Source organism: Lipophrys pholis (assembly GCF_963383615.2).
Source record: "Lipophrys pholis genome assembly, chromosome: 7".
Classification (NCBI taxonomy): Eukaryota; Metazoa; Chordata; class Actinopteri; order Blenniiformes; family Blenniidae; genus Lipophrys; species Lipophrys pholis.
The window spans coordinates 10,423,534-10,445,937 of record NC_137638.1 but is presented as its reverse complement, the minus strand read 5'-3'; the positions used below and the strand labels follow the sequence as shown (position 1 = coordinate 10,445,937).

General features: G+C 39.9%; 1 protein-coding gene across 1 annotated transcript in view; it reads left to right on the top strand.

Annotated features, from left to right (window-relative positions):
- tmem8b (transmembrane protein 8B) overlaps positions 1 to 22,404 on the top strand; it is a 33,168-nt gene that overhangs the window by 5,797 nt on the left and 4,967 nt on the right. The window contains exons 3-8 of the mRNA XM_080467222.1: positions 6,097 to 6,193; positions 6,285 to 6,408; positions 11,723 to 11,865; positions 13,933 to 14,111; positions 15,282 to 15,428; positions 19,767 to 19,883. Coding sequence (XP_080323348.1) covers positions 6,097 to 6,193; positions 6,285 to 6,408; positions 11,723 to 11,865; positions 13,933 to 14,111; positions 15,282 to 15,428; positions 19,767 to 19,883 — 807 coding nt within the window. The remainder of the gene's footprint in view (positions 1 to 6,096; positions 6,194 to 6,284; positions 6,409 to 11,722; positions 11,866 to 13,932; positions 14,112 to 15,281; positions 15,429 to 19,766; positions 19,884 to 22,404) is intronic.

Below are 22,404 nucleotides of genomic sequence, written 5' to 3'. Positions count from 1 at the left end.
TTTGATAATTTTCTTTATGAGCACAACCGACACACTCAGCTCCACTGCTCATCCCACAAATCTTAATCCCTCAAAGATGTGACATCATTCGGGAGGCAGGTAAACACTCTTCCTAACAGTATGCAATTTATTAATCTACCAAAGACAAATTCCCACAGTTTTTCTTTTTTACTATTTTACGATTGTAATTCTGAGCTGCTTGCTGATGGAGGCACTTGGTCCAAGATGCTGGTCAGAATCCACTCCCACCCAGATCCTCCGCATCCAGTATGCTTCGCCCGGGTGAGGGCTCAGATTGCAATCAGAAAAGTAAATATGCAACAGTGAGTGAGGAGGAAATCCCCCACCAGGCACCAGCGAATAATTGGGCCCACAAACGTTCTGGCTGGGCGCTCCTGCTAAATATGGATGCACGTATGGTCACGGACTTTGTTGTGGGAGTTGAAAAAGTTCACAGTATAGCACGCGCCAGTGCTTGGGCTTGTGGCATATGTCTCTAATTGAGAGTGAACAAAATGCAAAAGCAGGATTTGATATGTCTTTGTTGGTCTGTCCTTTGACAGTGGTGACATTAGTATTGCACCTGCAGTGGCTGTGGAAGGTCTATAGGGAGGCAGAAGCTGGAGAGCTACAGGCTGGCAGGTGGACTGTTAAATATTTCACTCCTCATAGAAATCAAGCCAGACAGTGTTGGAAATACGAGATGATGACATGAAAAAATCCAAATAGATATCTTTGATTGTTTACTTCAAAGAAATCTCCTGACATTTTGGGAAACATGGCTTTTTTTTTTTTTTGCTGCGTTCCCGAGATAGATTGATATCAGTTTCCTCTGTCTGCATTCAGAAAGATTTTGGTCAAGGACATTTTTAGCCTCCAGTGCTGACAGAGGGAGAAACGCAGACTTTTGGAAACTGGAGAGAAACATGTGCCCTTGAGCAAGTCAATTTACCATAAATGTCCTGGCTCCAGCTATTATGGACACAATGATCAGTGGGTTAATAATTCACATCAATTGTTAATGAAACTGGTGAGTTACAGCCTCACTCGTGAAATATTTGTTGAAATGCGGCCCCCATGCCGTTTCTCCCTGACTTTTTAGACTCTGTGGTGAGCTAAGCTAAACACATCCTTCATCACGATTCAACTCACAGAGGCGAAATTGATGATCAGTCCTCTCATCAAACCCCCAGCGCACAAAACAAACAGTGTTATTTCCCAAATGTCACATAATAACACATACAATGGACTTAAGGAAAGGAATATCACTGATTGTGATTTATTGAACAGGGTATTGATTGATTTTCTGCTTGATGTGGTCACCTGGAAGGCAGCCCTGGTGCTTTTACTGTTGTATCTTCATGTTTATGCATGTGAGCATCATCCAACAGTTCTGTGAGAGAACCCACTCGCTTGTGTGAGCTTCGCAATAAGAAAACACGGGCCTCAGCGTGCATGCTGGGATGGAGACTGAGCCGTTGCCCTTTCAGTATTCAGGCCAGTGTGGTTATTATTCCATAGTTCTGAGGTGTGGCATTCTGCAGAACAGTAATGACCATGGGTCTTGATGACCTTGCGTCGGTGTGATCATTGCAGGACCAGCATGTACTGTCACGCTGTATTATTCTATGGATTCACCCCCCCCCCCCCCCCCCCCCCCCCCGAGATGATCTGTCACTTGTTGCCACAAATGCAGGAGGGTCCGGCCAGTCGGGCGGTGCGGGACTGGAGCAGATTTGTGGGGTTTTAGAAGACAACGGGTGCAGCTGTTTGTCTGTCTTGCATCACTTCCCTCTGCAAGAGTCTGAAAGGAATGCATACGCCTTTTTATTTTCACTGATACCTCGGCTGGCAGCATATTGATTTAATCGCTTCAGAGCCATCTCTCAAAGTTTCCTTTTGGTAGGGCTTATGCAGAAAGAGATATTGTAAGCACTGCAATGGGAGTTAGTCCTTGAGACCATATCAGTGTTTGATGATTAGCCTTTATGTGTTAGTTCTCCATTCTTTCTTTTTTTTAACAATACATAGCCTTCCTCAAAATACAAGAGCTCAGAAGTGAATAGTGAAATACTTTTTTAGATGACTGAGTATGATGAAGAGACTGTGCGTTAAAATATATTCCATATTATCTTTTAAATGGGTTCATGTGCAGATTGCATGCTTCATTACTGCAGGAAATTTAAGCATAAACATAAATCACCAGTGCATATAAATGTCAAAAAAAAGTAAAATGACATATTAAAGATTACAATATTAGCTAACATTTTAGTATATCATTAAGTATGACCTATTGTCAGACATGTCAGGAGCATTCATACAGCCAAATCAGCATCACCAATCTCCCATGGAAGTAGTTATGCCAACCAGCAACAATTAAGTTCATGCAAATAACAGACTTTCACTTTAAAATACAAACTACAATGAAAGTATCCATATCTTAGCAATGGAACTGAGCCGAAAACAGATGTACGTGGTATCGGTCTGCACATCATAATGTGCAGTTGGTGAGCTGTGCACCTAAAGCTAAACAGTTTACAGGTCAAAATAAAAGCCCTCATAGGGTTGAATCTTGTTATGGCATTAGTTACGGTGGAGGGATGTGCAGCCCATATGCTCGCTTCATCTAGGCTCTCATCAGCTGGCATTCAGTCCTCTTTGGCATACAGCTTGAGTGTGACTCCTGGAACACGTATCAAAGCAAAAAGGCACATCAGAACAAAACAGCAATAAGCTGGCATGTATTGAAAGTTTTCTATCTTTTCATTTTTTGCTTTTTTTTTTACATGCAGAGTTGACACACCTGTGCTGGTGTGGCGATGCTTTGCAATTGTCGGATTCTAAACTGTGGTTTTCTTCAGTCTGTATAACCTTGAGTGTTACTTTGTTGGTAGATAGCACTCCTGATTGAATTACACCTCTGCCACTCACATTCACTAGCCTCAACTAACAGCTGCATAATGGATCAGGCATATAAATCATGACATTAAACATGATTAATATTGCAGTGTTCACAGCTATGTTACTGAGTGCTTTACACCTGAAGGCAGTAAATAAAAACTCATAGAAAATTAACATTAAAATTCCAGACATGAATTTAAATGAAGGCTTAACGCAGAACAAGAAGTAAACATTAATTATCAACAGCCCTCATTATGCAACCGAAAGTGATTGAAATCTCCTTTAAAATGCTCGGCCTTGGACAGCGGAGAGGCCGAGAAGCAGCTGGCATCCAGTTTGTGGGGAAATTACATGAGATTGACGTGGAAAACAGATTGAGCCTCAAAAGTTATCGTCAAAATCTTAATTTCAGCAGCGCGCAGATATATCAGAGAGGCACAGGCAACAGAGGAAACAAAGGAATTTCCTGGTTTCACCGGTACACAAATGTTTCAGATGATAGATGTGAAAAGGGATCGTGACCCATCACAAAATAATCATCTCTATCACAAGATAATCTTTTCTCCATCCATCGTGGTTTCCTGGGGAATCAGGATGTTTACGGGCAAATAACGAAAGGGAGCATTTGTCAACGTGGTAACAAGGAGCAATGATCCTTCATTATAAATTTACAGGTGGGGAGGAACATCAGCCCTGAAAAAAAGAGAAAAAAACCCACTCTGATTCAGAAGAATCCTTTAACCTTTTTGTTTCTACTTTAAAGAATGAAAACACTGCAAACCAAAGTTTAATTCTGATCGGCAGCCAATCACCTTGACTATATAATTAAATGCTGTCTTAATGTAGACTCTTACATTTTATTGGTGGCATAGTTTTCCTTTTCCTCACTTGCTCAGTTGGGTGTAATGATGTGAGACTCATGTGGATTCAAGCCAAATAACACACTTTAACCAACCTAACAATCCCAGCAGCAGCATGTATTCCAGGCTGAGGTGGGGCGGGGACACCAGATTGGGATTTATACGTTTATATGGGATGGCATTCAACTGAATCCTCACTAAACCTTTACAAACTACATTTTAACTGCGAGCAGAACCCCTTGTGACTCTATGAGTGGCAATAATTACAATATCCAGCACACAGCATCACAATGTCTTGTTGTAGCTTATTAATAGTAGACACAGAAAAAGGTGGCTATTATGCTGATATTTTAATTCGATTTAATTCATATTCTATATTTTTAACTGATGAAACATGTATTACTAATAAATATTTGTTGTGCTTTACTTCATCTTAATGATGGATTAGGAACCCAAATGTCCCATATTGGTTCAGTGCATTTTGAAGTCATCATTTAAGAAGAAGTTATGACAATTTCAAGCACAAATATTCCCATTTCGAAAAGGGAACACGTACATAACATTGTAGAAGTAAAAACACAATCAGATATTCAATGGATGTCTAGAGTATAAAACCTATATGTGGGTTTTTCTGAGCCCGCGCTGGCATTAATATTAATATACCGTAATATTAATATTATGGCATTATTATGGAATAAATTTTATCTTACACCAATTTGCCTTTTCGACCTGATAAAAGATCAATATATCAATGTTAAATCTAAAAGGATGTATGTGTGTAAGACGATTTTCATCAGTAACTGTCCTCAAGCTGAAGGGAGTTGTTAGACTGTCAGTTTCCTTTTACAGTAAAAAAAAAAAAAAAAAAAAAAACAACATTTCAGGTAATTAATGACTTCTAATTGAACTGTTGATGGATTGTGCGACCAGTTCCAGATGAGCTCTTTCTCTGCAGGTTGACAGCTATGATCAGCTACAATCCTGTGACTTTGACTTGGATAAAACATTATAAAAGATTGTCGCATTGTTGTTTAGTGGTTAGCACTCCACCCTCACAGTGAAAAGAACCTGATTCAGTTCTGGTGTTGGGAGCTTTCTGTATCGAGTTTGCATGTTCTCTCAGTGTTTGCATAGGTTTTGTGGAGTTAAGTTGTAACTTTGACACTGCAAGAGTCTGAGAAAGACTTTCAAACAATGTCTATGCTGCCTCTTGACCCAATACTCCTCAGGAGGGGGTGGACATTATTCACTCTACGACTTCTATTCCATTCCCATGTTCTTATAGAAAAACATGTTTACTTTCAAGTAGATCTATAATAAATAGAACAAGTCTGTTATAAGCGTTTGCTTTCTATCTTTCGTCCTTTCTCTCACAGCCCAGCATTTCAGTTTTTCAAACTGGTGTTTCTCCTCTCATCCTTCAACTTCAGACATGTAGGGGAGATTCGGGACGAACGGGGGGAAGAAGGGAGGGTTGACGATCTGGAAATGCCAGTGGGCGTGATTTAGTCTTACTATCAAGAGAGTGCATGCCAGATGGTGAGTTTAGGAAGCTAGAAATCTCAGCACCTGGCAAAGTGTTTGTTAGTCACTGCATTAATCAACAACTTTGCCAACTCCCTGCGTATACATTATGTTCATTTTGTGCTAAGGGAGTGATAGAAATCTTATTTATTCCAGAAATAATTGCCTCACGTTACCCTCACCACCACGTGGATCTCCCTTTGGAGACAAAGCAAAGGCTTGTAATGGACTGAATCCTTGTCTACCTCTACAGTGCACTTTCTAGTTCATAATGTGGTTGGACCATTGCTACGAAACCCTTGCACGTCCTGCTGCAACTATCCTTCATTCAAAGCGACGGAGTGCTCCTGATGGATTAAGTCAGGAATTTAGATACTTAGGAGGGTCATTGAATCCTGACTCACCTAATGTTTATCTGCTATTTGTCCTCCTGCTGTTGTGTTACCGATATACTGAATTGGACGTCAGTGGCCTCTGTTCACCCCTGCAGAATGAGGCAATTTAGATAAGCATATGCAGCGCCCAATGCTTGAATAATTCTCATGGAGTTTTTTTTAATGCATGAGCATGTTAATGTATAATTGATGCTTTAAGGAGATAAACTGCCAACATCTTCATTTGCTTGCCTGAGGTAGGCAGAGAGAGAGAGCAGTTTCTCTTGATTTGTTAGTTTTTAAAGTTTACTATCTTATGGCTGAGGGGAGAAAGAGACCTGAGGTAATCATGAATGGTGTGAGCTCACCGGTGGGGTAGCAGCAGATGGTTGATGGCTGGACAGATGAATGACGACGGCTTGTGTCTCATCCGGCAGTCGACGCTGAAAGGAGCGAATGTCACGGTGTTCGGCTGCCTGAACCACGGGATGCCTCTTTTCTTACGCGAAAACTCATCGCTGAAATGCGAATCAGGTATGTCAGACTTATCTTTCAGTTCATTCCCATTTAAGAGTGAACCGTCTTGTCCTGCTGCTTCATTTTCCTCCTCTTCGCTCTTCTGCAGAATCTGTGGCCGGGTTTCTCCTTTCTGTGAACGCTTCTGCTAACATCACCAAGTTGAGGATTCCCTACCCACAAACAGGCACCTGGTACCTCAGTCTGCGTTCCCTGTGCGCCACAGAACACGGGTGAGAACCACAGTCCTGCTTCACTTTAACTGCTGACAAAAAGGACAGTTTTTTCTTTTCTTTGATTAATTTAATATAGACATTCTACAGTGTGCTGAATCTTCAGGTGAATTCAGTTTTCTTCATAAAGTGCCAATTGCAACAGGCATTATCTCAAGATACCACAAAGACACATATTAAAGCAAAGGTGGGAGACAAAAAAAAAAATCATTTTCTTCAACAGAAAGAAAGCTTGAGCAGGACAAAACTTGTGAGGGGCTACGTCACATCTGCTTGGAGCAAAGTAAACAGAGACACAAAAAAAAAGTGTGTTGAGAATGTAAGAGAGCGAATCAGAAGCAAATAGAAAAAGGTGTACAGGAATAGGTGCTGAGATTAATTGTAGATAAACACGCAGAAATTCAAAGGAGCAAGTGAATTTCTTGGTGGGTGTACGCGAGAAGCTGAATCTCGGTTCTTCAGGACCAAAGCAGTGCAGGTTTATGACTTCTCCTGTTATATCACTGAGTGACTATGACAGAGTTTCATGATAAATCTGTTCTTGCCCCACGAGCAGGACACTGAACTTCACATTGCTCCCGCCTTGCAGGGAAGCTTTCTAACAGCATTGGTGTGTGAGTGTGTGAATGATTGTGTGTGCCAATGTGTGAGTATGACCAATTTCACTGGTGCTGTGGTAAAGCGTGCTGTTTCTTTATTTTTTGTTCAATATACAGCCAATTTATTTTAACGCAGGTTGGTAGGAATGTGAATTTTATTTTTTTAAAGATAAGCCCAGAGTTTCGACAAGAACATTTAAAAGGCCGCAGCTATGCAAATAGCTCAGCTTTTATTCTTTATTCAACCGCGAAAAATAAAACCTGCATGATCTGAAGGACACTTTTACTGGCATTCATCTTTAGACACCCTTAGCTTTGACTCTCCTGAAGAAAGAGACGACAACTGCATACGCTGCATTTCATTTAAGAAATGTGTAGATCAGCTTCTCCATGGTGGCACAGTGGCGCTGATACCGTTGAGGCTTCGCAAATACTCACAAAGCCCTACAGCATTAGCCTTCTCAGAGAGTGTCCCAGCCAAGAACACAACTCACATACCACAATCATTGGTATTATCAGGCACGTGTCCCATAATATAAGAACCAATATGAAGAAAACACTAGTCATACACAAAGGATTGTACATGCACATCACAGTCGTATGCTGTTGAGCTCATTATACAGAGGGAGAGGTTGATGGGTGCCACATCTTCATGTATTATTTCCAACCATACGATGCACAATGAAGGAATCCTAAGGAAAAAAAGGGGATCTGCTAATTGAGGGTGGAGAGGGAGATTATTCCACAGAAGGGGCTTTGATAATAAAAACATCTCCCTCCTCTTGTGCTCTTTGATGCCCTTGGTATCAAAGGAAGACCTGCACTCTGCGTTCAAAGGGTTCTTGGTGGGTATAGGCTACAATTAATTTCTTGTGGTAATTAGAAGAAGGCTGCTTAGTGTTTTGAATGTTAAAAGTACCTTGAAATGAACTCCATTTTTGACAAGTAGCCAGCGCAGACAGCCAAGTACAGTTGAGCTATATTCCGATTTCCTCGTCCAAGTAAGTGTGCCAGTAGCATCATTCGACATCAGGTGAAGCTCTTTAGTAAGTTGTTGACAAAACATCCTGACAAAAGGGCAGTAATCCATGAATTTGTTTCTCCTGCAAGTTGAATGACCAGATTTTTTTCTGATTCAGAAAAAAAAAAAATTACAACCAGAATCTCAACAACGATGAATGACTGCAAATAAATAAAGTCCGCAAATGATCTGCAATTCACAAATCAATATTCAATTCATCCTGATCACTGATTCCAAGCATGTAAAAACTGAAGATGGTAAGAGAGGTAAATTGTAATATACAGTTGACCTTCATCATTTATGGAGTTTAAAAAAGATTAAAAATAAAAAGAAAGATTTCACTCTCAGTGTTTTGATGCACTCCACAGCCACTCTAAATAATATCTAAATAGTAATATCAGGTATGTTGTTAAGAATGTGATTAACATACCTGCAGTGAAAAACAGAAATGAATAAATAAAGAAGTTGCCTTTTTATTATGAAGATCTCAAGATTTCAGGGAATCTCCACTCAGCAGTTATCTGTCATTTGAATCCACCTTTTACAACAAACCAAATAAGCCCTTTTCGACAAATATGTCGCCGTATCTTTCAACTGGAAACAATTGTGTAAACTGCACTCGACCCAGGAAGTTTGAGAAACATCGTTTACAAGAAGAATTTTTGCAGAAAACACTTGAATGGCTGTTTCTCATAAATTTTTGAAAGTCTCATCCTTTTTTATTTTCTTTTCCGGCTTGATCGCAGCCCTCCACGGCAACCTCCGTGAGACAATATTTGCAGCCAATTACAGCAAGACAAGTGCAAAACAGGATACTCAATATTTCCTATAAACTCATCTTTACAAAACAATCACTAGTTTGTTCACCAGAATCAATAATTCAGTGGCCAAATGAAGGCTGCCCACTGTTTGGATGGTGCATACACCCCCGCGCTGCCACTTCCTCTCCCATCTGTCACTCACTGACTGGTTTGGCTCCGACTTCACAAATGGTCTTACAGGGCAAGCTAACATATGACATGGAGGAAAGCTGGATCATATGTTTTAAATGTCTTAATTTTTTTTTTATCTAAGTAATTGATCTTAATTAAGCATGGACTTGAGAACATATCTTCAAAGCAGCAGTTTGTAAAATGTGTAGTGCAGAAATAGTGCCCAAAGGATGATTTAAACACCATTATTTTATCCATTTTAAATAAGAAATCGTGGAGAGAAATAAGTTGAAACTACATTATGTTTTTCATAAATGCATTGTTCAAGACTTAATATATATATTTTTTTCAAAATAACTATAATTGTGGTTGCAGATGAGGTAAACATTCACTAACTATTTCTAATCTAAAGCATCCTAGTGGCACCAGAAGAGTATATGCTTTTTACTGCCTATGAATCACAACAACCAATAATAAGAATGCTTTTTAATGTGAAAAACATAAACCTGGCATAAAACCAGAAAGTACTACTTGGCAACGCATGTGTGATGTACGGTGGGGGTCTCTGCACGGGGCGGCTCCTCCTCCCATACACCTCCTTTGAAGTATGAAAAGAGATACTTACATAGTGTTTTGTGCCAATATTTTTTCAATTAATATTCATGATGCTGAGGTTGTAGCTACAACACATGAAGTAGACCATGACGTGTTCTAGCCACTATACGTGATGCGTCTTTTTTTTAAGGGCACAGCCCTTTATTTTGTTGACGAGAAATTATCTTGTAATCTCCACCCTGACGTCTTTCTCATTTGGAAATGAATTCAATAAATGCACCACCTTCCTTCTCAGGTTGTTTAGAGTCATTGTGGGAAATGTCACTTAAAGAAGTTTCCCATTAAGTTGTCCAAAGCAGTGATTTTCACAAGTTCATAAGTATTAGCTATTCAGCAGATTGAGCTGTTTTTCCGAGCGCTTAATGGCACGAGAATGTGGACAGAATGAAATTAGGCAGATTTTTCTGGGGCCAATCGGGAGCTCCGATTGCATTTGAATAACACATAATAACAGATGGCTTGGGACACGAAGCCGTCCTCACACCAAAAGCTTGGTGGAGGTAGGAAAACGTGGACAACATTGAGTTTGCTGTGTGTCAGATTTCCTCACATATATGCACATAATAAATCACGTTGGTCTTGTTAGAGAGTGAAAGTTGTGGTGTGAATGACAGTTGGTCCTCAAAGCTAGAATTAAGTTGATTGATACAACATAGAAATAAAGAAACAAGCAGCTGTGTCAATTAAAATAATGTGTTGTGGGAAAAGATGAGAAAGACAGTTGTTACCTCCTGGAGCTTCGTTCTCTGTAATTGATAGAAGGAGTCAGCAATTAAGAAAGATACACTTTTTTTTTTTTCTCTGATAACCTGGATTGTATAAGCAAATTATGTAGAGGTCTCCACTCTCGCTGTTAGTTTGAAGACTGCATAAAACATGACCGCTATCAGTCTGTGAATTCCAAAGACGGCATGTTTCCTTTGCATAGAAATCGCTTGAGAAATCAAAAGTAATGTAGATATTTTCTCTCTAAGCAAGTGGAAAAACCCCCAATGGGTTTATTTAATTACTAAATGAAATTTAACTATGACACCACATTGTTCTTGTTGCATCTGCGCCACGGAAAGAAAAACAAAACTTTGTTAGTTGCTTTGTGAAGTTGGAGAATGCACAGGCCTGATGAAGTTGCTGACATCTGACAAACCTGAAACAACCCTTTAATCTCTGATGTGCTGCGGTGATGACTGCGCCCGAGGATACAAAACAAAAAGAGCAAAAGCCTACAGGCACTAAAACAGCAGTCTGAGTTTTGCCAGGGCTTTGAGTGAAGTGTGCCAGCGTGGCAATGCTCACACAACGATTTTTTACAAGAACAATTCCGTCCATAAAACAGCCGGGACACCGTGGAAGCTGTTCCTAAAAACTGAGTAAAATTGATATGTAAATTTTCACTTTGCATTTAAGAGAAATTAGAGGTTTCGCAACTGCTAAACAGCAGTCTGAGCTCACAGCAAAACTACCCTGAGTTCGAGGCTTGGGGGTCTTTCTCGGCGGACTTGCATGTTTTCCCTGTATGAGTTGGGTTTGGTTACTTCTGACTACTAGACACACACTCGAGCCACTTCATTAGGTGCATTTTCACAGCCAAATGAACTCTGCCATATAGCTGCCTTACAAAATTCATTTTAATCATTTTCAATTTTGGCCAAAATATTAGAAATACCTCTCAAATGGCAATTGGTCCAGGTAAAATCATCCAGCCATTGTTTATATGAATTACTAGAGTCAATTCCTGCTAATAGTGACAAAAGAAGTACATCTTTAACAGGTTGCCCCAGTCCCAACACAAGACATGGTGTACAGTTCATTGCATCACAGAACATATATTTAAATTAAAATCTTTTTGAAGCACAAATTGAACATACAGTATTTATCTTGGTAATGGATGAATGTATCACTATTGTATCATCACTGTAGATAATTTAGCTACTGGGTGAATGTGCACAATGAACACATGTAGCAGCAAAACACTACAAACATTGAGGCTAAAACAATTAACTGCAGTATCACTTTTTCTTCGTCCAGGTATGAAATTTCCTCCATGGTGTGAAATATACCATGTTCATCTTTTTCATTGTGCATGTACTGTGTGTAAGCAAACAGAGATCAAACTCCCCCCTCTAACTGTCTGTTTGTGGCTCTTCCAGGTTTGAAGCATGCACTAATATCACAGCAGAGGTCTACATGCGCTCCTACCTGACTCCATGCATCAATGACTGTGGGACGTACGGACAGTGCAAACTTCTCCGCACCAACAACTACCTTTATGCTGCATGTGAATGCAAAGCAGGTAAGAGCTAAAAATAAAATCCTAAGGACTGAGGATGGAGTCTGACAAACATACCAAATAACATGCATTATAGATTTAGTGTTATGCCTTCGTGACTATGTAATGGTGAGGCCTAATTCACAATGTGCACTGTAATGTACTTTTTATTTTGGGTTTTTTTGGGTTAAAATTCAGATTTCTTTGCTGTAACTCTCCAATAGGTTTGGTATTCTTTCCCACCTACATGTCCAACTCCACAGTTTGTGTTTGTGTCGGCTCAACACGCCATCGTATCACTCAATGTTGACTGCAAGCAAATGTACACAGGAGCTATAGCACTTCCAGCAGATCATTCTCGTGTAAACAGGGTCTAAAGCACATAAAAACACTCATTTGAATACTGCTGTCTGTCTGTAATGTCTCACTGTTACCCTTAGTAGATCACCCACAAAGTGCATGCAAATTGAAAGTGCAATCTATTCACTATGCACTCTAGCATGCTTTATGTAGGATCACAGTAAATCAGGTCATATGTGCATTGTCAGTGCAGTTTTCAGGCGCCAATGCAGACCGTTTTTCCTTGATTCTTCTGAATTCAACCTGTGAGGTTTGGAGGACTTTCTGTTGGGAGTTTGCATGTTCTCCCTGTGCGTGTAAGATTTTTTTTTTTCCTTTGGACACTCTGGTTTCATCCAATATTCAAAATAACATGCACAGACTTGGTTGAGATTTTCACCACAGATAGATATTAAGTCATGGAAGATTCCATTCAATTTTGGAGATGATCTGGATCCGGATTCTGGATCACGATTTCATTTAGGCTTTTAAGGATTACATCAAAACGACATGACAGATTCTCACCAAATTCTCACCACTGATAGATGTAACCATTGGCGGACGTCAGAAATCTCTGATTGCTCTTGTTTAATATCAACATATTACTGACAAAAAACGGCAAGCTACTTTATAGAACTGTGGAAAATAAAACTGTTGTTTTATATAATTAATTATTTTCCCATTTCTCAATTTGTGTTTGATAATCAGTGGAAAGTGTGACCATGAAAAGATGATAGGACTTGCTTTTCACCAGTCAAAAGGTTTTTCTTTCTTTTTTTTTTTGCGTACAAGATAAGAAATGAGGCTATCACTGCTGCAAAGAATTGCTAATTTGCTACAAAATACATCATGCAAAGTGGCAAGAAAATGGGAGAGAGGTAGGTGGAACAGCGCAGGTCATATCCCATGAGTGAAGTGACAGCTCTGCAATGAAATCATATGTGCCACCATCCAGTGAGTCACACAGCAGCCCGGTATTAATCTTCTAATATAAGCCATTTGGATAAGACAATAAAACAGGGTCTTAATTACGAGCAGCTTTTCAATAAAAGATGAGCTTACGAAACCAAACAAAGCGTGTCCTCTGAGGCTGTTTAAAAAATCCTGCCTTTGATCTTCTTTTATCGGAGCCGGTTTCTCTTCAGCTAAATTCATTGTCATACTTCACATGTGTGACTGCTTCCTGGCAGGCTCTTTGCATTCAGCACTTGCCCTTGGCCCGTCTCACACAGCAAAACCTCTGTTCAGCGGTGCTCACGAATATCTAATTCACAATGTCTCATCCAATACACCCCTTGATAAGGATCCAGTGTGGCAAAGTGGTGGTGCTGTTAAATAGAAAGGAGTTCACACCAGGAGGCTCCATTGTGCAGGATAAACAACTTCACACATTGTTTTTCTCCCTCCATTCCCTTTTTTTTTTTTTTCTTAAGAGAAATGTGTGCTGGTAAGAGCTGGCTGATGAAGCATTCATCTTGTCAGGAGATGAATATTTTATGTATTGTGAGAGATACAGTAAATTCAAAGGATAAGACGGTTTCATCTGTAAAAGAGTTTCTCCTCACTCATCAACTGGAATATTTCAAAAGTCTTCCCTGAAGTTCATTCAGAGTTTAAGAACGACAGAAGTCATTTTCACTTCTTTTTTTTTTTTTTAAGTCCATCAACACAAAGGTTCTGTTAGATCTCTCTTTTTCTGAGTCAAGGCGTGACTTACTCTGTGTGTATGTCATCTTTGCGTGTTTGTGTAAGGTTGGGAAGGCTGGGGATGCACAGACAACTCAGAGGCCTACTCCTACAGTTTCCAGCTGCTCTCCACCCTGCTGCTCTGCCTCAGCAACCTGATGTTTGTCCCACCCGTTGCCATCGCCATTCGGAGCCACTACCTCCTGGAGGCCTCGGTCTACATCTTCACCATGTTTTTCTCCACAGTGAGTCATTACCAGAGCGGCCTAGGGATATTTACATCTTATAGCAGCACAAATTTAGTGTTTGCAAAGCTGCTTTATCTGTGACTGTTCATCATCATGCAATGTGAGAAAGATAAAGTCGGTTATGTTCATTGACTGACATCCTTTGATTGTGTATACAAACACATACGAGCATAATTGAGTATGCAATAAGTGAAAGACAGATATCTGTCACTTTTATAGGACTCTAGCTGATCGGCTTTTGTATGCTGTGAAGCACAAAGATGAGGAGAAAAAATAATGCAGACAATCAAGTTTAAACCAGCTTAAAAATGGAAATCGGGTAGAAAGAGTTAAAAATAATCCCAGATGGCTAAAACTGTTGGCACAGAATATGGAAGATCTCACTGTATGCAGATGATTTACTCCTTATTATGAATGCTCAGTCTGGATTTCTGACAGAAATGATTAAGCTTACTAATGTCTCTAGTGAGCCTTTTAAAGTTGTTTAAATTGAATATCCTTCCTCTCTTATTGCATTTGACAGATGCATTGCCGCCTGCTATTCTTCAAAGACCTAATAATAACACTGTAGTGCACAACATATTTTTATTAAATCCACCTACCATAGTGCTTGGTGATTCATTATTTGATCTTTTGTCTCTGTTCTGCACATTTGCTAGTTTTAACTGACTAATCTATTGATTGTTTGCTTTCTCTCATTTAGAAAATATATAAAAAGTCAATGTTGTTGTGTTATCTTTGCGTCATTTAGTCAGAAATGTATAAAAACCAGGAAAGAATGTTTGCCAGTCCTTGGTGTTTCATGCACATGATCTCCCGTCAGTGTTCTTTTATTCTTGTTAAACATACTCCTGAGTTTTTATCCTTTTTCTAGTTATTTTCCCAGACACAAGTTTGTAAAGAAACGGTCAGCACACACTTTCTGAGATGTGAGAAATAGATCCCTTTATTGGGGATGATTGTTCTTATTGTATTCACCAAGCAAATAGTCAGGCTCAGTTGAGCACTATGCAACATATTAAAGAAAACACATACTACTCATCACACAGTGGTGTGCCTAATAGCTTAGCTGCTGGATAACAAAGAAAAACACGACTGCACATCCATCTGTTCTGATTTGTACTAACACAATGTTTTATCTGCTTTCCTCCCTGTCTCCCCTCACAGTTCTACCATGCCTGTGACCAGCCGGGTATTGTGGTTTTCTGCATCATGGAGTACGATGTGCTTCAGTTTTGTGACTTCCTTGGGTCACTGATGTCAGTGTGGGTCACTGTCATCGCTATGGCTCGGCTAAAGTCCATCATAAAACAGGTGTGTTTTCACTTATCTAAATAAAAAAAAAAAAACATAACGCTTTGATATCATAAAGAAAAGTCTCACTCATAGCCAGATCGATACATATTCTTGTATTTATACATCGTTACTTGGTCATATCGTGAAGAACTGATTTACATCACTGAACCACTTTCAAGTAATTACATTATCGTGTTCTGTTGTCATACACATGTCATTTAGTGATTTACCGTGGAAACGGGTTCCTACATGACTTTGTCGTGCCGACACTGATCAAACCATCTTCACTACCTCACATTGTTTTATTGTTACCTGCTCATACCTGTCACCTCATAAAGTGCTTGCGCCGCAGACCAGCATTTCTTCCTGCCCTAAGCTGTGAGCTAACAAGCGGCACATCAGCTCAGCTTCTTTAGAGCGCCGCAGAGGTCACAACCCCAGACTTCACCCACGAATGTGCTGATTGTCTGAGTTACGGTGCTAAACGGACAAGCGGCCATTCAGGAGAGCACCTTGACCTGTTTGATTTACTTGTCACTTTTTGCGACGTGGGCAGCAATTCAGACATCTGGAACCGGGCGTCCTCGCATATCTGCTGCCGTGCAGTCTGGCAGCACGTGAAACTGAGAGCTCCAATATTAGTGTAGTGAGAGACAAGTTGTGAAAAGCCCCGAAGCAGAGAGATATTAGAGGACTGGGAAGCGGTGGAGCCGAGCAGGAGAGCTATAAATGAGCACCACATATGCCTCAGTTTTTTAGTCCTAAATTAAAAGATCAACATGTTATAATCAGCTGCGTGAGATGCTGAATTCTGTGGTTGTGGACATATTGTGGTGGATAACGGTAAACACTAACAGGTGCACCTTCTCCCTGGGTCACTCCCTGGCTGCAAACCAAGATGGAGCAATCTCAAGAAAAGTGTGTGTGTGTGTGTGTGTGTGTGTGTGTGTGTGTGTGTGTGTGTGTGTGTGTGTGCGTGTGTGTGTGTGTGTGTGTGTGTGTGTGTGTGTGTGTGTGTGTGTGTGCCCACGTCCATAAATGAGACAGAGAGAGAGGAGGTGGAGTAGCGCGGGGGGGTACGAACATCTGCTGTCCTCTAGAGTTTTCATTTTTGCTTAGCACTGCAGTATGCGGTCGCTAATCAAATCGCACATGTCGGGACTGGCAAGTGGAGCTCTGTGTGTTTGTGTAGACACGCTGTATGTCTGTATTGGGTTGTTTGTTTAGGTGTGTGTGTGTGTGTGTGTGTGTGTGTGTGTGTGTGTGTGTGTGTGTGTGTGTGTGTGTGTGTGTGTGTGTGTGTGTGTGTGTGTGTGTGTGTGTGTGTGTGTGTGTGTGTGTGTGTTCTTTAATGAGCTTGGCCACAACAGGAGAGGGAGAGACACCCACAAGTATTTGAGATTGTGTGAGCTTGTGACTTTTGGACCTTCAACGCTCACAGATAGGTCAGCACAATATGCTCCAAGGACTTTGTGATAGTTCACAAAATTTAAGAACTTGAGGAGATTTATTAGTCTCAACAAGCTGAAGGTTATCGTATCTGAATCATATAAATCAGATGAAAGGACTTTTATGTTTTTCATGAAATGTTTGCAGCTTTGGCAGGTTTTCAACAGTTGTGTAAAGTTCTCAATGATTTGGGAGTTTTGGTACAATGGGGCAGTGGTTCCTCATCTGTCCTCTCTGGAAGTGTTTTATGTAAAAATCTCATTTTGACTACCTCAGAACAATAAAAGTTTCTGACTCATTATTAAATTCCTAGAGGCCCCATGAAAGAGGTACACTGGACCCCTCATTGTTCCCATTACAATAAGACATGAGGTCCTGAAATGAGCAAATGTCCATAAGGTGTTTTTAAAAGCAAGTGAGCATAAATCCATACTCTCATTTGCGTATCCAATACATAAAGTATAAAAAGCAAACTGTCTAAAAATATTAAAGACTATGTTATCTTAATAAAAAAAAACAAAAAAAAAAAACTGGGTTCGTGCCTCTGGGTTATAGGTTGGTGGAATTCTGTCTACTTATAAGCTAAAAAAATGTCACCCAAGACAATGGTTTGGAGGTGTTACTGAGGCTCATGATTCTTTGAAGTGAGACATTTATGCAGACAGCAACTGGGATTTACCTTCGCCCCTCTTTACTGCAGGGTGTATTAGGAAACAATGAGAGCAGATCACTTCAAGAAAATAATTAAAATGGCAAAGTACCGCCTCATGCCTCTCTGCAATAACTCACCTGTGAGAGCTGCTGGCTTCTTGATTTAAAAAGAAAATGTACTTAGCCAAAGTTTCACTGCTTTAACATTTACAAATGACATTAACCCATTCACACACAGAGATATTGACAGTGTGAGATGGGATTTGGAAGACAGCCCATTCCAACTTGAGCTTGTTGTAATGTACACTTGTTACACAGATTTTATTTTCATTGCTCTGTTATTTTCTTTTCTAGTGCATGCTGGAGCTTCAGCTTTATCTATTTTGGTTGAGAATACACAACCTTCTCATTGAAACCCATAAAGGAAGCCTTGCTGCATTGCAACAGGCTGAGTTGGTCCCTTTTTGACAAAGGACTTCTATTAAAAAAAATAGGGAATTATCAGTAATTAATCTATCTTCTTGTCCATTTGCAGCGAGCCTTCTTTAACCGTTTACAACCCAAAAAACCATCACGTGACCACCTATCGTTTTCTCATGTGAGTGTGACCTTGTCACAAAGGTGCCCTGGATCTCATGATTTTAAATGAGCATTTTTTTCTACTGTTGACTGTGCTATCCTTTTGAAAGTGGTTGAAATGATCTTAACTTCAGGCATGTTTATTCAGTCCTTGTGGGACTGCTCAGTGTCGTCACCAACAGGCACGTTGTAATCCACACAAATGAAGCACGAGGCTGATTTCTGCATATTGGGAGGCGTGAAAATATATGTGGCAGATAAAAATAGACTTCCTCCCAGAATTCCTCCAAGCTCGTCTGTCACGGTGACACGTAATGATTCATTACAGCGAAACCCCTCCCTGTGAGTGTCAGTGCATTCATGCCTTGCATACAGTGCATTCGTGTTTAGGCGCCGCTGTATGATTCGACCGTGCAGGATGACTGATGACTGTGGCTGCACCGAGTCCTCGGGCTGCACCATGCTGCTCCTTTCCTCCTTGGCTTGTGCCAATTAGTTCTATTCTCCTGCAGGCGGGTCATCGCTTCCCAGCTCAAAAATGCCCAATTTCTCCTTGCGTTGCCCACCAGACAGAAGAATGCACACCCAAGGCTTCTTGGACAGTCTTAAGTTCTCCCAAAGCATGTGTAGCAGAGCTTATTGATTTTTCTCTCTCGCGCTTTGTCTCCTTAATATCCTGTGGCTTTATGTCCAATTGTGAGCACGGCAAAAATATATAAATGGTATTATTTATAGCATAACGTTGTATTGTTGGAATTTATTCATTATTGTATTGTGGCTCTCACTCATGCAGAGGGTTAGCACTGTGTAGTGTGTCTACAACAGAGATTTTCAAAGTGTGGGAGGATGAGTGCCTTCACCCCATTCATGATAAATGTGCGAGTAATGTGTTTGAATAAAACAGTTATTAGTTTCACCCTCCATTGTTTTGTTTTCATCATGGCTCCTTCTAATAAAAAAGTTAAAAGGAGAAAGGTTTGCTGGGAAAAGGCATGACCAGACTGCCTGATTTATTGATCAATTTTAATTACAAACACTTAAGTGCACACAATTAATAAATGATGCTTTCTAACTGTTTGCTAACCGTTCATGTCTTTCCTCACAAGATTTCATCTTTATGTCACTAGATTTTTGTGTCGAAGTGCTTTAGGATGAGACTGGAAATATTTCATGTGTAGATTACCAATGAAGTGGATAAATAGAATAATGTCGAACACATTATTCTCACTCTTCATTCCAAATGTGTATGTTTGTCTAGATAGAAGATAGAAAATCTTCAAACAGAGAAAACTGCAACTTTATAGATGAACACGAAGCACGCTGCCAGCAACAGATTGTGCAATCCTTCTTATGCTCATATTTATAGGGTGACAAGAGCCAAAGCTAAGAATACACAGGAGTTAAAAACAGCTCTGTTGTAAGGTGTTGTGTATTTTTCAATTTCGCAAAAATGACTTTAATGTTAACTCTTTATGGACCTTTTTAGCTGCAGGGGCTCTCCATCAAAACTTCAAACCTGTGCAGAGAGAAGATAACAGCCCGTGTGTTACGCTCAACAAATGTCGAGGAGTTGTTGCTTGACCACACAAAAACAGTCCCCGTATTTACTGAGGGATGCAGCGGTAGTGCCAGTGTTTATGGAGGCCACTCATTGATTCATTTGTTTTTTTTGTCAAGGTGCTGTATCTGCTCGGGGCGATGTCTCTGTCCATGGCTCTGCAGCTGGACCGTCACGGTCTGTGGAACCTGCTGGGACCCAGCCTGTTTGCTCTGGGCATCATGGCCATGGCCTGGGTAAGAGAAACACACACATTTCCAACAGTGCAGGAGAGCGGTCCATAGCAGAACTAGATCTTCACATGGTCAAACACAATTGAACTGAAATATTAATTGATCCTGGAAGTGAAACTGACATGTTGCATCTGCACGAAAGAACAGGCTCAGAGGTAAAATCAATCAATTCATTAATTAATGAAATGTAATGATAATTAGGGATATTATTCAAACAGCTCATGGATATATGTAAAAAAAAACACAACAACCAAACACCAGCTTTGAAATAGTTTAACTTCTGTTTTCCAGGTAGAATATTTCAGTTTTTTCACTCGATCGAGGCTATTTGACACAAGATTTAAAAAAAAGAAAAAAAGAATGATTTTTGTACAAATGTGTGTTTAACATTCATGGAGGAGCTTGTTCAAACATACAGATGTAATGTGACTGAACTGGTCTTCTATCATTCCTCATGCTAATAAGATTCAAAGCATTTAATCTGTCACTCAAACAGAGAGTCTGCAACACATGCGCGGAATGAAATTGTGGTTTTCTGACCAATGAAGCCATTTTACATTAACACAGAAAGGGGCTTTAAAAGTTTTTGCAGCCTGTGGGTATTAGTCATGGGTTGTAGTTCCATTATAACTCAGCTTGTACTTTCACTGACTCTTCTTCGAGTCATAATGTGCTCCCTGAACTGAGAAGATAAAAAATAATAGTCTTTCAGGCAAGGTTGTTGGAAAAAAAAAAAAGCCTTTAACACCGAACCTCTGACATGAGTTTGAAAACAAGGTTTGTGGTTTCCTTGGAGAAAGCTTTGCGTTGAATAAAGTGTGGGAGTTGTAGCTCTGAGAGTTATCTTTCTGTGAGCCGGAGGATCCTGCAGAAATAGTGCAGGATGAAGTGCTGTTTAATTCCACCATGTAAACCCTCCAGCTTCAGCTCAAAGACATAGGGAATAAGTATATTTTACCACAGCCAAAAAAGCTTTTTTTCTCTGATTACCAACATTGCCATAAATTTAATGCACACAGCTCTGGGAGATTTTTATAAACCTTCTGGCCTTTTCTTATTTGGTTTTGGCTGTAACAGATCTGAAAATCAACACTGGCTTGTTGACATACGCCCTTTGACGACATTACCATCTGATGCAAGGAAACTGGGGATAACTGTAACAGTTCCATGGATGCATGTCGATATCTTCAACTCATTTCAAGCCTTTACAATTTGGAACAAGCAGATCTTATGTGTCTGCCACCGACAGTGTTGGTTGTAACAGGTTCTTCAGGTAGAGGTCCCATAATATTATATATTTTCAAGTATTTTACTTAAAAAAAAAGAAATTGACATTATGTTCATATGTGTGTCTATTAGCCATGGTTTTAACCAACATTGCAAATGCTTCAACAACCATATAAATGTGAGTAATTGTGCGTCTTTGTTTTGCACAAATATTTAACAGAGAGAATATTGTGGTATTTTAAGAGTGCAGGCTGTAAGTAACGATAGCTCACCTGAATGTAGCCTCCTGTTGTGCCAACTAACTCAGACTGTGGTTGTCATTGTCCATATTAAACTGAAAGCTAATAGCCTAAACCAATCTCATCCAATCCAATCCATATTTATTCATAAAGCACTTTAAAACAACTGCAAGGAGTCAAGAGTGCTGTAAACAAAGTAAATAATATACAAAATGCTAATTTAAAAAAAAAGTGCAACCAGAAAGTCAGTTAAAAAGCTGAAACATAAATATCTAAATCATTCATTGCAAAAAATCGATGTCCTGGGAAGTTAGGCTATTTTCTAGATTTGTATGTATTCATCAGTTGTACTTGACATAGTTTAATTATTTTGGCCATAATGTTCTTACATTCGTTGTGCTGTCCATATGAGCCTTAACAAAAGAGAAATCTCATTTATCTTTACATACATCTGCCTTATGTGTTGCAAGGTCAAGCCTCCTCCTGGTTTTCTTGTTTTCTTTTTCCCTTTGATATTGTTGTAGACTTTTTCTCTCTCTCTCTCAGAGCAGTATCGTTCAAAACGACGCTTTCAGCAGGCATCAATTTCTTCGAATGCCACTACTCATCCATGTTGTATTGTTGTTATGTGTCATCTCGTATGTTACAATCCATTATTGATTCTCAAGGGAGTATGGGATAAAGTGCTTGAGTTCAACAAAGGATGTCTATTCTTGTTTCTATATAGGGGTTGATTCAGTTATTGTAGAGGTGGTTGGCACTGTGGCCTCACTAGTTTATGTTTCTGTAATGGGCAGATTAATCTGCCTGCAGGTTATGGTTCATCGGATCTCTATGTTTAAATCCCTTGGACATTGGTGACCCTCTTACTGAACATAGCTCCGAGGGTCACAGAGGTTTTTGCATGTCAGAACTGAGCATATTCAGAGTGGTGAGGTCTAACATTTTCCTCATGGGAGTTCAGTTACAACTGATCCTGGTTTTCATTATTGTAATAAAGTGTGATGAATGGGAACATCGGGAGATAGTGTCTGATCTTCTTATGAGGTTTGCATGCT